The following is a 17,056-nucleotide window of genomic DNA, read 5'->3' on the forward strand; positions in this document are numbered from 1 at the left end:
AAATTTCTGTGTTTATATCTTTGTTTTGGCAACTGAGAACCTTTACTAAAACCAAAACTGTGAGGAACAATGTTTAAAATGTGACACTGGTGTAAATGGTGTAAATCCTGCTGAACATGAAGCAGTGTTAATATTGTTGTTTTTTTAATGTTTCTTCTTTTGTATATACAGTATAAAACTGTCCAGAAACGGCGTGTATGAACCTACTCACAAAATGTTTTGTACTTTTTCAGACTGGGAGCAAAATGTATTTTTATGTGACTTCTTTTCAGGTTTGTGGAGATTTTGATGTAACATACCCTTTGCCTTTTTATTGATTTTTTTTTTTGATACAGCAGCTCATATTTACATGCATGAAATGTCCCTTTTATGTTGCCTTAACTGCTGTGAATATTGTGTATACTGTACTGTATTTCTCATCACTTAAACAAAAAATTGTTCAAGTTACTGAGGGACAAATAGGGAGATGTGTGTTCTGAGTAAACAATAAAAGCAATGTCCAGTACCTTGTTTGAGTGCCGTGACCCATTTCTTTCCACAGTGTATTTCTGCTCACTTTAGTACAGCTCAGTCCATAGATCTTCATGGGGAAGTTTTTCTTTGTATAGTTTCTTCTTGTACTGCAACGCTGCCTCTCTGACACAGTCAAAAACTGTTTGCTTCCCCTCTCATCACCTGTGTCTTACCTTAATGCCTTTCCTGTGATAATACTTCTATCATACTTCTATCTCCTATTAAGTGAGATCACATCGTATTGTCACTTATTCCTAATATGAGCTGTTCCACATGAAACCTCAAATGCCAGACATCGATTGCATGAGATTAAGTTTGTCTGTCTGAGTTTGTAAAAGGCAGCCTGTGCCCTTTTGTAGTGTGTACATACTATTGTTCATCAAACTGTGATAACTGTGATTAAATTCAGTATATATACGTTTGACATATGTTGCCACCCCTCAAAAATTCCTGCCCCCCTCTCGCCACCCCATAAATATTTTTCTAGATCCGCCCCTGCATTCAAGGATTAGGTTACTAATCATTTGCACAAATTAACAGTTGTACTCTTTGCCTTAAAAGTGAGCAGAAGATAATGTTACTCAGGAAATTTACCATGAAGATCCATTTTCTACAACACTAGAATATGATGCATACATATCTTTCACTCTCTTCCTCCCTCTCTCTCTCTCATGGGCTAAAATATAAATGACCTAAGTCATATTAACTTCCACTGCTCATTTTTGCAAATGACAAGTGACTCATTGAATGGTTTCAGTTAAGAGCAGTAGTTCATAAATGTATATTTTTAGATATACAGTGATGAAAATAAGTATTTGAACACCCTGCTATTTTGCAGGTTCTCCCACTTAGAAATCATGGAGGGGTTTGAAATTGTCATCGTCCACTGTGAGAGACATAATCTAAAAAAAAAAATCCAGAAATCACAATGTATGATTTTTTAACTATTTATTTGTATGATACAGCTGCAAATAAGTATTTGAACACCTGAGAAAATCAATGTTAATATTTGGTACAGTAGCCTTTGTTTACAATTACAGAGGTCAAACGTTTCCTGTAGTTTTTCACCAGGTTTGCACACACTGCAGGAGGGATTTTGGCCCACTCCTCCACACAGATCTTCTCTAGATCAGTCAGGTTTCTGGGCTGTCGCTGAGAAACACGGAGTTTGAGCTCCCTCCAAAGATTCTCTATTGGGTTTAGGTCTGGAGACTGGCTAGGCCACGCCAGAACCTTGATATGCTTCTTACAGAGCCACTCCTTGGTTATCCTGGCTGTGTGCTTCGGGTCATTGTCATGTTGGAAGACCCAGCCTCGACCCATCTTCAATGCTCTAACTGAGGGAAGGAGGTTGTTCCCCAAAATCTCGCAATACATGGCCCCGGTCATCCTCTCCTTAATACAGTGGAGTCGCCCTGTCCCATGTGCAGAAAAACACCCCCAAAGCATGATGCTACCACCCCCATGCTTCACAGTAGGGATGGTGTTCTTGGGATGGTACTCATCATTCTTCTTCCTCCAAACACGGTTAGTGGAATTATGACCAAAAACTTCTATTTTGGTCTCATCTGACCACATGACTTTCTCCCATGACTCCTCTGGATCATCCAAATGGTCATTGGCAAACTTAAGACGGGCCTTGACATGTGCTGGTTTAAGCAGGGGAACCTTCCGTGCCATGCATGATTTCAAACCATGACGTCTTAGTGTATTACCAACAGTAACCTTGGAAACGGTGGTCCCAGCTCTTTTCAGGTCATTGACCAGCTCCTCCCGTGTAGTTCTGGGCTGATTTCTCACCTTTCTTAGGATCACTGAGACCCCACGAGGTGAGATCTTGCATGGAGCCCCAGTCCGAGGGACATTGACAGTCATGTTTAGCTTCTTCCATTTTCTAATGATTGCTCCAACAGTGGACCTTTTTTCACCAAACTGCTTGGCAATTTCCCCGTAGGCCTTTCCAAATATAATATATTATAATAATAATATAAAATTCCAAATAAATAGTTAAAAAATCATATATTGTGATTTCTGGATTTTATTTTTTAGATTATGTCTCTCACAGTGGACATGCACCTACGATGACAATTTCAGACCCCTCCATGATTTCTAAGTGGGAGAACTTGCAAAATAGCAGGGTGTTCAAATACTTACTTTCCTCACTGTATCATTCAGTAGGTCCGCTATTATCTGTCACGCTTTTTCTCACGTGTTTTTTTTTTTTTTATAGAGGCCGAGTTTCCTTTTCTACATATTATATGATTTACTCCCTCGTATATATGGACATAGAACAGACTCTAAAATCTAGAAACTATAAAGAGAATTAAGTGGTAAATATAATGCACACTGTAAACATGAATGTAACAGAGTATATTCATCAGTTATTCCCCCCCAGCTAAATATAAGGTCAAAAACCATTGAGGTGTCCTCTCCCTGTTGTTACATGAAGGTACAGTGGTCTACACTATATAGTTACTGGTCCAGGGAACTAAGACTATAATTTGGGAGGATTTTACTATTAGGATGTTCTTAAAAATGTACAATCCTCCCAAATTATAGTCGTTAAAGAATACAAAAATGAATCAACTAAAATAATTTACGGTGCATTAGTATAGAAACACACATGTGCAGCACTTTATATATTGCACTTAGTAACTGACTTCATTTAAATCACATTAGGCAACTTTATCAGCCTTTTCTAATAATCTCAACAACTGCAGTAATATATTCATCAAACTTCTAACAACAATATGAACAGCAGTCTTCATACAGTAACAATATAACAGTAACAATGTCACATGAATAATTATAAAAAACAATGGTCACAACTTTAAATAATAACAGTAGTTAAATGATCAGCAACATGTACCTGTTGTATTTTAATGCAGGCTGATTTATATTTTAGCCCATGAGAGAGAGAGAGGGAGGAACAGAGTGAAAGAGATATTTATGCATCATATTCTAGTGTTGTAGAAAATGGATCTTCATGGTAAATTTCCTGAGTAACATTATCTTCTGCTCACTTTTAAGGCAAAGAGTACAACGGTTAATTTGTTCAAATGTACTAGTAGATTAGTAACCTAATCCTACTACTTCCATGAGAAGCTGCTGCTCACTCTGTATAAAGGATGAACAATGATTATTCTCCATTTTAGCATCAGGAAATCTGTTATCAACCTCACGGTCTGGTAAGGAAAGGCGTGAACGCTCATCTATCCGAATGATTTCAGGCTCGGCCTTGGTGAAACGCACCAAGCCAGGCTGCACAGATTAGACTAGGTCAAGCCTGGCTTTATCAGTTATCCTGGATTTATAAATTCTACTTTTGTGAAACAGCCCCCAGGCCTGCCTTGTTGCACGTTCAAAACGTTTTTCTAAACTTGCCATTTTCAGCGTGTAGCTCGCTAGCTCAAAGTTTGTTGTTGTTTCCCGAGTTCTGCAAGGTGAGGAACATCTGGTGATTTTCTGGTAAATGAACTGTCGTTGATTGAGGCTACTGTGCATGTAGCTTGTAGCTCCAGTTAATGACTTTTGTGGCTTACATTTTAGTAGTTATTTCAGTTTGAATGCAGGAGATACTTCACACTCTGAAGTCCTATGGATTGGTCACCTCATCAGCCCTTGCATTTTCTCCATTCAAACAGAACATTTGAATATAGTAAAACATGGTGAACTATAATTCTCTCCCACCTCCCATTAGTTCTTCTAACCCTTGTATCATTATCTCTGCATGTTTCCCCCTTGGGTCTACCAAAGGAGCCCTCAGCTGACGTCAAGCTGGAGACCGGAGCAGGAAAGAAGGGCAAGAAGGCCGAGGAGGAGGAGCAACCTGCAGCACCTCCTGCAGCTGCAGCAGTGAAGGAGGAGGAGGAGGAAGAGGAGGAAGAGGAGGAGTATGTGGTGGAGAAGGTTTTGGATCGCAGAGTGGTGAAGGGAAGAGTAGAGTTTCTGCTGAAATGGAAGGGGTTCTCAGAGTAAGTATGAGTCGGTTATTATTTTTATTTATTATTATCTAAATATAATATTAATACTTGTACTTGGTCATATATATATATATATATATATATATATATATATATATCCTGTCTGCACTCACCTTTCCAGTGAGGATAACACATGGGAGCCTCAAGACAACCTGGACCTCGACCTTATCACCGAGTACATGCAGAAACACAAGGAGAAGGAGGAGAAGAAGAAGGAGGGAAACAGGAAAGTTGTCAGTGAGACCTCGGGAGACTCAGAGGAGCGAGGGAGCAAGAGGAAGAAGGAGGAGGTGAGTGAAGGAAAGAGGTTACTCCAGACTGAAGAGTCCCAGAAATCTAATCTCAATATTAAAGCAGCCATATTATGCTCATTTTCAGGTTCATAATTGTATGTTAAGGTTGTACCAGAATAGGTTTACATGGTTTAATTTTCAAAAAACACCATATTTTTGTTGTACTGCACCGCTCTCTCTCACTGCTGCAGATCCTCTTTTCAGCTGGTCTCTGTTTTAGCTACTCTTTTCTTCTTCTTCTTCTGTACTATCTTTGATTGCACTACACATGCCCAGTAGCTCAGATGTAGATCATGTCAGCTAGCTAGCTCCATAGACAGTAAAAGAAAGGCTGTTTCTACAACTTCAGTCAGTTACAAGGCAGGATTAGCTGGGAGACTTCTAAATGAGGGCGCACATGGAAGTAGTTCTTTTGTAGATTATGGTGAACTTGTGTGTGTTGTAGCAGTGCTTTGCTATTGAGAACGAGGTAGCATGCTAGCGTTAGCATGCTAGCGTTAGCATTAGCGTTAGCATGCTAACGCTACGAGCTAATGGTTGCGGTTAGCCTGCTCGTTTCGGCTTGTGACGTCACAAGCCGTGCCGATTTTGAACAGCTCACCCAGAGACTGAAGGCAGGACACATTCAGAAACTGTATCTCACTCTAAACAGCATGGATGGATTTTTTTCAAAGTTTGTATGTGTGTGAAAGCACCAGAGACACAACATAACACCCCAAATCCCAGAAAAAGTGTTTTTTTCATTATATGGGCACTTTAATGAATATGAATACAGCGCAAAAAAGGGAGGAATTTAAATGATTTATTAAAAATGTAATAATAACATAACAATAATATCTTATTTCACCAGTAAATTGCTGTTAAACGACAAAAACAGATGAGAAAAGGGTATTTTACAATAACTTTGAATGCACCACGAGGTTTACCCGTTTCACGTTAACGCAACGTTTACGATATATTGTGCAGACCTAGCTAGATAGAATATTCAGCTGTTACTAGGGTTGGGTACCGAGACCCGGTGCTAATACAGCACTGACCGGTGCCTTAACGACCGTTATCTACCGGACCGAACCTTACACCACTTACATGCCGCGCTTCTCTGTGATGCTCCTAAACGGACGTTAGAGGCAACCAAAACATCGCTGCACGGGACGCTAGTTAACACTGTACTTGGCAGCAAGTAACATTAGCCTACCGTTAGCTAGTTAACACTACACCTGACAGCAGGTAACGTTAGCCTACTGTTAGCTAGCAGCTGGATTAAACAGTTAAAATGCTGACAGCTAAACGGTGTAAAGTTTGTCTGTATTTCACTGGAGAGGATTCCAACAGGGGGACGTACGACAGTCTGCAGCTGCCGTTGTCTGAAAAACAACACATGTTGCGTTCACTTCAAACTCGCCTCGCCAGCCTCGTGCTGCGTTCACTGTTATTGTAAAATACCATTTTCCTATTCAGTGGTTGTTTTTGTCGTTTAACAGGAATTTACTGGTGAAAATAGGAAGACGCTCTATATTTATATAACTTTATACAATTTATTTTTATATAACTGTTTGACTGAAATGGTTATCAGAAATAATCTCAGAAATAATTTGTTATTTAAAAAAAGGCTAGGGGTGCACAATATATTGACTCAATATCGTTATCGCGATATCACATTGCGCGATATTATACCGAAAGTCTCGCGATAATTACGCGATATTTTGTTTGCGTTGCATCCCGCCTGACATGTACCCAAAGAGTATAGAAGCAACAAGAGGAGAAACTCAATAGAACGTTGTGTTACATTCAGTCCAAGATGGCGGAGCTGCAGTTCCATTGAGTTTCTCCTCTTGTTACGTCTATACTCTTTGATGCACCTCTCGAAAAATACACATCACTTGGTAGCGTTGTATTTCCCCCGACTCATTTCCTGGTTCTCCTTCTCCATAAACAACATGAAATCAAGGAGAGGGTTAACTTCTCCTGCTCCAGATTTTCCACCGTGGTCAGAAAGAACAGAGGAGACTCTTAAGTTTCTCTCACTAACACTCTACGGTCACTACTCGCTCCGAAGAAAATCGCCGTCACTCTCTCACCTTTTCTTCGCTCTACCACACACACCCACATGCTCGACGCACACACGAGAGCACGTATAAACATCAACTGCGTGGAGCCTCCGCAGAACCATAAAACGAAGCGAAAGAAAAGAAAAAAGAGTGGAGCAGAAAGAACACAAAAGTAAGAAAATGAGTGTTGCTCTGGGAGACAACGAAATAACAGAGACTGAAAGGAAACTTTAGAGGCCAAAAGTAACCCTACAGTCACATTAGCTACAAAAGAGAGCGGCATGCACTCGCTTGTGGGTACTCCTGGGCGTGCCTAGCCTACCCCTGGTTGCTTGGCAACAGTAAACAGAAATTCTCCGGTGCTACCTTAAACCACGTCTTAAAAGTTACTTCAGGGGTATTGTTAAGTCACAAGAACGATGTTTTTGGATTTAAAAGTATTTATTTCTCAATAAAAGTAACACAATATATGAGATTAAATGCCAAACATATCAGATATATACATAAATACGATGTCCTGAAGCGTTGTCCGCCATCTTGAATTATTTTCTTCAACTTGAGCCCATAGACTGTATATAAGAATGGACCAACAGATCCCGTGTCTCTGGACGGAGACCAGTGAAGGCCGTTAGAAGACCTTTTCCGGTGAGCGCTGAGCGTTACTGCGCAGCCTCCAGCTGAGAGAGACGACGTAAATGTGATGTGAGCAACCTGTCTGAAAGTTGGAAGTATTCTGGTAGCTGTGCCAAGAGAAATCTCAATCATTCCCAATCTTGCAGAGACGGAGAGCGTAGGTATATGTAAGGAGATAACATAGACACAGGCTAATTATTGATCACTAAAATGATAGTTAACATTAGTAATTAAACTTAAACAGCTAATGTGAGACGAAACTGCCTGAGAGCTTCTCCTGTACTATACGGTAATTCCTCTACTATGAGACAGTAAGTCCCGTGGTTATGACACAATTGTTAGCCTATTTTTACAAAAACGTTGTGTTATGGCTACGGAGCCATAACGTGAGGTACAAGGTAATGGAGTCTTTTATACATTGTCGTGTTTCTTTAGAAATAAACAATGGACAAATAGAGTCTTTAAACTCTTCAGATTTAAAGTTATTCTCTGTCAAAGTGACGTCAAAATGAATGGCAGTCAATGGGATGCTAACGGGGGGTGATCGCTTTGTAGCATTAAAATGGCGCCATAGGAGGTTTGCGGTCCGAGGAGAAAAGGAGAAAGGAGAAAGCGTCGACGAAAACTTGACTAACAAAATAAGATATGTGAATGACTAAATATGACTAAAACTAACAAGGATATTGGGCACAAGACTAAGACTAAGACTAAATTAAAAATTGGTGACAAAATTAACACTACCGTGATCATCTGCCACGCTTTCTCTCGCTGTTTCATTACAGTGGCCGTGTTTCTTCTCAGAAGAGAAGCCTGACTCGACCTAGTCTCTCCTCCTCATCCTGACTCGACCTAGTCTCTCCTCCTCATCCTGACTCGACCTAGTCTCTCCTCCTCAGCCTGACTCAACCTAGTCTCTCCTCCTCAGTCTGACTCGACCTAGTCTCTCCTCTCATCCTGCTCACCTAGTCTCTCCTCCTCAGTCTGACTCGACCTAGTCTCTCCTCCTCAGTCTGACTCGACCTAGTCTCTCCTCCTCAGTCTGACTCGACCTAGTCTCTCCTCCTCATCCTGACTCGACCTAGTCTCTCCTCCTCATCCTGACTCGACCTAGTCTCTCCTCCTCATCCTGACTCGACCTAGTCTCTCCTCCTCATCCTGACTCGACCTAGTCTCTCCTCCTCATCCTGACTCCACCTAGTCTCTCCTCCTCATCCTGACTCAACCTAGTCTCTCCTCCTCATCCTGACTCCACCTAGTCTCTCCTCTTCATCCTGACTCGACCTAGTCTCTCCTCCTCATCCTGACTCGACCTAGTCTCTCCTCCTCATCCTGACTCGACCTAGTCTCTCCTCCTCAGTCTGACTCGACCTAGTCTCTCCTCCTCATCCTGACTCGACCTAGTCTCTCCTCCTCATCCTGACTCGACCTAGTCTCTCCTCCTCAGCCTGACTCGACCTAGTCTCTCCTCCTCAGTCTGACTCGACCTAGTCTCTCCTCCTCATCCTGACTCGACCTAGTCTCTCCTCCCATCGTGAAACACAGAACACCAGGATGCTCTGATCAGACTAGGTTAAGCCTCGCTTTATCGGTTATCCTGGATTTATAAATTCAACTGTTGTTCAGTACCATTCTCAACAATACATTTTTGTAAGCCTGGGGGGTTACCTAACACTATTTAACATTTTTTAAATGAAAATCTTTTGCTATGTTTACACCTCACGTCCACACTACTGAGGTTAGCAGAGTTTCCCATACATTGGTTCTACTTGGGTGCACCGCCCAGGTAGATAAAATCTGAATACAATTTTCTTTCCAAGCAACGGTGAATTTTTTACAGTGCAGACAGACCAGCTGCCTCCAGCCCCTCCCCCTCACAAAGTTGTGTGCCGCATGCATGACAGCATCAACGTTGCACTTGCTCAGAGAGGCTATCGTTAGTAGTAGCATGCTGCTGGTGGTCTTGCAATGGGATTAACTGTCCTAATAAAACCGTAGAAACAACAGGGCCACGCTGCTGTGAAAGCTCCCTGAACATCATTTATCAGAGTCTGGTTGTTACCCCTCTCCGCGGCAGGCTCCTCCGCTTCATGTCTTTATAACGGAGCTAGCTAACCGGAGCTAACCGCTAATCAGAGCTAATGGTTGCTAACCGAGCCTTCAGTTCTCCGTGCCTGTATCCATTAACTGTATTTATAGACCCGAGACCGAATTAAACCCTTAATTTTATTAAATTGGCTGTAAAGGTTTTAAACTACAACTCAGAGTTGTTTGAATGACAGAAATCTCTCTCCACCATATAAAGTTACCGTGCTTTCAGGCGGTCGTTGAGGCTCAGTCTAAAACTGTGCCATTTCGTACAGCTGTTTGTAACATAAAAATAAAATGGATTATTGAACATTTTATTTCTATAGTTTGTAGCTGACTTTACCAGCTGACTTCTCTGTTGAAACAGGAGACGTCTCTTACGTTCTAAAACCAGCCTCTGCTACTTGAACAGCTGAGTCGCAGCGACACCATCAGCTGGCTTATGTCGAGCTGACGCAATGACGACGGATCGTTAGAATAAATTCTCCAGCGGTAGCCACCTTTCTTGTAAACATGTCTTTGGTGACGTGGTTGATTCCGTTACTGTTGATCACCTGTCCCTCATCAGCCCTGCCCTGATTGGTCCGAACAGCTCTTGTTCGAGCATAATTACTCCACAATGGATCAAGTCCAGACCGAACTTCCTGACCTCAAATGTCGTGGGCGGGGCTAAGTTTGGCTGGCATCCAGGCTAATAAATTATTGTATGTTTATTATTATTGTGAGTGAGAGCAAGTCCAGGGTTGAATAAGGTTGTTCACTAACTCTCTCTCTCTCTCTCTCTGTCTGTTGCTATAGAAACGGAGAGGAGGAGAGGGACCCAAACGTCACCACTGTCAACACTGTGACAAATCCTTCACAACATCTGGATATTTAAAGATTCATCAGAGAGTTCACACTGGAGACAATCTACACAGCTGTGATCAATGTGGGGCAGCTTTCACACGACAGAGTACCCTAAAAAAACATCAACGCATTCACACTGGAGAGAAGCCTTACAGCTGTGATCTATGTGGTACAACATTTTCTAGGAGTGATCACCTAGAAATCCACCGACGCATTCACACTGGAGCAAAGCCTTACAGCTGTGATCTATGTGGGAAAACTTTTTCTCATATTAGTGGCCTTAAATGTCACCAGCGCATTCACACTGGAGAGAAGCCTTACTGCTGTGATCTATGTGGTAAAACCTTTTCTCAGAGCAGTCACCTTCAATCTCACCAGCGCATTCACACTGGAGAGAAGCCGTACTGGTGTAAACAATGTGGGGAAACATTTTCTCAGAGTGGTAGCCTAGAAAGCCACCGACGCATTCACACTGGAGAGAAGCCTTACAGCTGTGATCTATGTGGTAAAACCTTTTCTCACAGCGGTAGCCTTAAATCTCACCAGCGTGTTCACACTGAAGAGAAGCCGTACTGCTGTGAACAATGTGGGGAAACGTTTTCTCAGAGTTGCCACCTTAAAACACATCAACGCATTCATACTGGAGATAAACCTCACAGCTGTGATCTATGTGGGAAAATCTTTTCTAGGATTGAACATTTAAAAATCCACCGACGTATTCACACTGGAGAGAAGCCGTACTGGTGTGAACAATGTGGTAAAACTTTTTCTCAGAGTAGTCACCTTAAAAGACACCAGCTCATTCACACTGCCGTGTTGTGAACATGTTTCAGAGCCAAGCTGTGTCCTCCTGCCTCCTCCTCATGCCCTGATAGCTGTGTTGTTATTTTCTGATCTTCTCTCCACATTGAAGGCTGACCAGCAGTAACTTTATCTTCTGAACAGCATGTATGTTATCCTGGCTATGACTACACATTACACTCCCTCCCTTTGAAGGGATTTATTCCACTCAAAACCTTTTCCTGTAATAAAATATTCTGAGTTCTGGTTTCAACTGCTAACGCTTTTTAACTAATGCTGCAACAAAGAAGTATGCAAGTATGCACAAACATGAAGGAAGGATAAAAACTAATCTGAAAAGTAACTACAAAATGCATTTCCTGCAGAAAATGCTTGTGAATGCTGAAAAGCTAAATTGCTAAAGTTTAACTAGATTGCTGGCTTTAATGTGAAAGGTGAAGCAGTAAGAATATTTGGAAAAGTTGGAATAGTATTAATTAGTTTACATTTCTTTAACATTTTAAATAACACCAAACATGTATGATACAAAAGTGGAATATTTAAAGGTCCCATGGCATGAAAATTTCCCTTTGTGAGGTTTTTTAACATTAATATGAGTTCCCCCAGCCTGCCTATGGTCCCCCAGTGGCTAGAAATGGTGATAGGTGTAAACCGAGCCCTGGGTATCCTGCTCTGCCTTTGAGAAAATGAAAGCTCAGATGGGCCGATCTGGAATCTCCTCCTTATGAGGTCATAAGGAGCAAGGTTACCTCCCCTTTCTCTGCTTTGTCCGCCCAGAGAATTTGGCCCACCCATAAGAGAGAGAGAGAGAGAGACATCATGGCTTTCAAACGAGCAAAGTGGCAGTTGGTCAAGGCCACACCCCCACCCTCCACCTTGCCCCCCCCTCTCTCCTCCTCAATAGCTACAGACACAGAAATGGCACATAAGGAAAGCTCATTGTGTGACTGGCTCTAGTGGCTGTAATTCTGCACCAAGGCTGAATTTCAGGAAAGAGACTTCAGATACAGTATTAGGGGACCACTAAGGTCTATATAAGAGACTTCAGATACAGTATTAGGGGACCACTAAGGTCTATATAAAAGAGACTTCAGATACAGTATTAGGGGACCACTAAGGTCTATATAAAGAGACTTCAGATACAGTATTAGGGGACCACTAAGGTCTATATAAAGAGACTTCAGATACAGTATTAGGGGACCACTAAGGTCTATATAAAGAGACTTCAGATACAGTATTAGAGGACCACTAAGGTCTATATAAAGAGACTTCAGATACAGTATTAGGGGACCACTAAGGCCTTTATAAAGAGACTTCAGATACAGTATTAGGGGACCACTAATGTCTATATAAAAGAGACTTCAGATACAGTATTAGGGGACCACTAAGGTCTATATAAAAGCATCCAAAAAGCACCATGTCATGGGACCTTTAAAGGTTTTCTGAAAAGCTGAATATGAATGTCTTTAAAATATGAATAATACTAGAATTGTATGAAATATCTGCGCTCATTGCTTTTGTTGCTCCTCTATAGTTTGGTGGGCTCGGTACGATTCGGGGGTTAAGTTGTAATATTTTTAACATCAGTTATTGATTGATTTTTGCCTTAAAACTATTGTTTGCTGTGGTTTTTCTATATTGTTTGCTGTGTTTTTTTCTATATTGTTTGCTGTGGTTTTTCTATATTGTTTGCTGTGGATTTAATTTATTATATTTTTTTGTGGACACTGGATAGTATTGTTTTCCCTCTTTCACGAACTGCAACAAACACTAATTGACACACCTGTAGAACCCCACTCACATCAGCGATCTAATTAGCCTTTCGCCGAGCCCCGCACCCCTTAGTTACTGTTGCTACGTCTGACAAACAAATGGTCAAACACGACCAGCGCGACAGATTGCCATGACGGGAAGAGGTATACCCGTGCGTGTCAGTGACCTTTTCTGGAGCAATACCTCCGCGATATCCTCCAGATCAAAAGGGGTTACAGTATGCAGTGGAGGGATATATTCAAAATATAAAAATACGCAATGAAGGAGACACGACTACTATCGAGGCTAATGCTTACCAGTCTCAAGCAAAATATGAGAAACCCCATGACCTGTACCTCAAATGCGGGATTGGGGAACTCAGGGGTAGGTTTTCTGTTCATAAAATACTACATGAAAGATAAAAACAAAATTATTTAAAGTTGCTTGTTGGGGCGCTATGTTCGACTTTGTTGTAAACTGACGAAAAATAAAGTTGGGGAGCTCAAAGACCCAACACGACAGCAGCTAGCAATGTAGCTAGCGTTAGCTAACATGTTAACTAATGTTGGCTAAAGCTAAAGGGCTCGTTAAACTTAGCTTAGAGAGTAGTTAACATTCTGGCAATGATATCCATGGTAATCATAACTTTGGTCCAATTCTTGTTCTTGCCTCTAGTTAGAAGATCTAGACAACACGGTAACTAGTTAGCTGTTAGCCTTACCTTTGAGCAGACGTATTTATGCTTCGTAATGTTTGACACATTTAACTGTGAGTGGGACCGTCCACACTGTTGTATCCATTGTAGGCACCACTCACGTTGTGTTTTCGGCTTTGGGAATGGAAAGAACACAACTCCTCCAGACAATCTCTCTGGGTATCTAGCAGAGTTGTGGACTCGAGTCATGTGACTTGGACTCGAGTCAGACTCGAGTCATGAATTTGATGACTTCAGACTCGACTCGACAAAATGTACAAAGACTTGCAACTCGACTTGGACTTTAACATCAATGACTCGTGACTTCACTTGGACTTGCACCTTTTGACTCGAGAAGACTTGCTAATTCCCATGAAAACTGGGGAAGAAAATGTTCACACGGCCGCGCCGCTCTCAGTATATCTGCATCTGTGGAAAAAAAAATGTGCACCACCTGTATGCATGCAGAGAGCACGCACGCTGCCTGCACGACATCCAATCACTGTAGTCCCACGTTGTTTTGATTCGACAGCATCTAAGCAGGCACATTGCAAGACAGCCAATGAAGCACAAGCAACAACGAGCCAGTTGGCAAAATGATACCGAAGATAGTTTCGTTTGGTTATAAAAATTACGAGGTAGTCGACAAAAAAAGAGTTGCAATTTGCAAAACATGCGGGTTACAAGATTACAGACGGAGCTGCCACAACGTCCAACTTTGTTCGACACCTGAAGTTGCACAAAGAAAGGTAAGTTTTGAACGAATGCTAAGCACCTTATCGGATGTATGTACCGTAACTTACTAGCTGCTGCATATTTACTGTATCAATGACACAGTAAACGCACGTCTCCCTTGCTGGTTCATGCTTACAAAAATAGGGATTTTTGAACCTTGATTATATGAGGTACATAAGTGTAGCACACTCAGATGGAAAACCTCGCCAACATCATGTCAACGTCCGTTTTAAAGTAACGTTACCATAACACAGTCACAGTAGATCCACCATTAGCCTTCCCTTTTCATATCAGGGGTTGTATTCGCTATAACTACCGCCTCGCTATACATTATCCCGCTTATTACATGGCTACCTACCAAATAAATACTTTGACACAAAATATTGATTTAAAAAGGAGTTTATTGATTTAAAAACTATTGTATTGCTTCCGCTAAACCGAACTGCGTCCATAGCAACGCTCTGTTTTTCATGGCAACGGTCTGTTATCAAGAAATAACAGACCGCATTCTACATTGGAATTCAACCAAGCCATGTAATAAAATAAAATAATAACGATTACAGTAGTAATGTTCAGAGATGCAATAGATTATTATAGTGCAGTTCTTAACTAATGGGAATATTGTTTAGCTTATTTTTGGTTTAATTTGGTTTACTTTAGTTATTTAATTTATTCAATTATTTTGTTTTGCTATACTTTTCATGCCAACTTGCCATGGCCCCCCTAGCACCCCCTCGCGGCGCCCAGGGGTCCCCGTCCCCACTTTGAACCACTGCTATAAAGCATATGACTTCAGTTTCTTGAGAGAAAGGGCTTTCTTATGACTTTTGAAGCAGTGAAAATATTCTTAATATTGCATACGCTGAAACTGAAATGACTTGAAATGACTCGAAACTAAAATGGTAGGACTTTGGACTCGACTTGAGACTTGTTGGCTTTGACTTCTGACTCGACTCGGGACTTGCCTCATCTTTGACTCGACTTGACTCGGGACTCGAGGGCAAAGACTTGAGACTTACTTGTGACTTGCATAACAATGACTTTGTCCCACCTCTGGTATCTAGTGTCCGATTTACAAACGCCGTGGGCGCACCGCTTCACCATCTTGCTTGGAGTCAATTTTGTCGGACCTGCTCACATAGTAAAGGTTGGTATGACGTGTAATTGGACAATGGCTGTTTTGGGGGAGGGGCCGGCGAGAGGTCAATTGGCCAGCTGATCAGACCACTCCCAATAAAAGGAGGCTAGATCTCTTACCGGGGGACAACGTGCCGTAGCGGACTGGGGGGGAACAACGCTCTGGACGGATGGACGTGCCGTAGCGGACTGGGGGGGACAACGTTCTGAATGGATGGACGGGCCGTGTGCTGCAGCTGGACTGGCTTGCTGATCTTCTTTTCCCTCGGCGTTGTTGCTGACTGGATCTCCTGTTCCCTGGTGGAGCCGACTCCCAGACTCTGCAGTGTCAACGCTCACAAAACCCCGACTAAAGGGAAGTGCTCCTTTTCTCCCACACTGATGTGTGTGTATGCTTTTAGCATTTGAGGTAAAGGAGTCGTTTTAGTTGTTAATTTCTGTGAAGGTGCCAGATCCAGGGGCCGACAGCAGAGCAGCGGATACGGCAGTATTGTTGATGAGCCCACATGAAGTACAGGAAAGGAAAGTCGTCACTCTAGTCATCCGAGACTGTTTTAAAGTTGCCGGGCTACGAGCAGGCTACCCATTGATTTTACATTTCTCCACTGACAGAAGCAGAACGGCACCACGGAATTCCTGGTCCCGGATCTCTGGATTGGAATAGGTTATTCGAAGCCCCGCTGAAGCAAGACATTCTGTGCCGGCGACAGGGGAAACACGGAGCTGACTCCAGGCTGGACTGGACTCAGGTATTGTTTCACCCTGGGACAGAACATTGGACGATCCATGGTTTTATTGTCTCTCTGGGTTTTGAGGAGATTGTCATTTTAATATTGTTGTTTTAAACTTTAACTTTTAGAAGAATAAAATACTATTTTTTTTATATACTTCTTGTGTCATTCTCGCTGTGTTGGTGTGGCCCGGGAATCTAAATCTAGATCTATTTAGAAATTAACAAACCTTTCCAATCTGTTACATTGGCTGTATCATTAAATGTCTTTAGTTGTGTTAAAGAGGAGTTGGAGCAGAGTGTCTGTTAAAACCTAGGCCACTGTTTGGAGCTAACTGTAATATTACTGGAAGCTGACTCGCTAGAAAAAACTAATGCATTTTAACGCTGTAAATTGAAAAAAAGAGAATTTCAGGCATTCCCATTTGCTGGAGGAACTAACCTGCACACGCATTACATATGGATCTGAAAGTTATCATCCATTAAAACAGATATTTAAGTCTGTAAACTGTGTGAAAGGTGTAAACTGCAGACTAGTAAATGCTCTGTTTTTGGTCCACTTCCTGTGTTTGGGTCAGATCGCTTTCTTAACTAGTCTGACTATCACCAGACCAAGCTCAATCTTTTCAGATTGAACAGGGTGAAATCAAATTGCCGTCAGATCAGGCTGGGTTTACCCAGTCTAGTTCTCACCTGAAGTGAACCGAACTCTAGTTCACTTGGAAGAGAACCTGTTGGTCTCTTTCATACTTTTGGTCAACTTGCTCATCAGTGTTGTGCATGAACATGCTACTTTAATCTAGTAG

General features: G+C 41.9%; 2 protein-coding genes and 1 long non-coding RNA gene across 4 annotated transcripts in view; 2 read left to right on the forward strand and 1 right to left on the reverse strand.

Annotated features, from left to right (window-relative positions):
- The window catches only part of LOC118495137, a 470,232-nt gene that overhangs the window by 307,686 nt on the left and 145,490 nt on the right, over positions 1–17,056 (forward strand). The gene's annotated exons all lie outside the window — the stretch shown is intronic.
- Positions 1–17,056, reverse strand: part of LOC116034886 (NLR family CARD domain-containing protein 3-like) — a 972,843-nt gene that overhangs the window by 302,443 nt on the left and 653,344 nt on the right. The window lies entirely within an intron of this gene.
- On the forward strand, positions 3,951–11,414 carry LOC116043645 (zinc finger protein 239-like). Of its 2 annotated transcripts, XM_036001654.1 has the most exons (4): positions 3,958–4,323; positions 4,378–4,487; positions 4,618–4,786; positions 10,354–11,414. In XM_036001654.1, the coding sequence occupies exons 3-4, from the start codon at positions 4,676–4,678 to the stop codon at positions 11,221–11,223; spliced, it is 981 nt and encodes a 326-aa protein (XP_035857547.1). In that variant the 5' UTR covers positions 3,958–4,323; positions 4,378–4,487; positions 4,618–4,675; the 3' UTR covers positions 11,224–11,414. The 2 variants fall into 2 exon arrangements, with proteins under 2 accessions (XP_035857548.1, XP_035857547.1); XM_036001655.1 differs by lacking the exon at positions 4,618–4,786 and having other exon boundaries at positions 3,951–4,487.

This window comes from Sander lucioperca, chromosome 5 (assembly GCF_008315115.2).
Source record: "Sander lucioperca isolate FBNREF2018 chromosome 5, SLUC_FBN_1.2, whole genome shotgun sequence".
In the NCBI taxonomy this organism is placed as follows: domain Eukaryota; kingdom Metazoa; phylum Chordata; class Actinopteri; order Perciformes; family Percidae; genus Sander; species Sander lucioperca.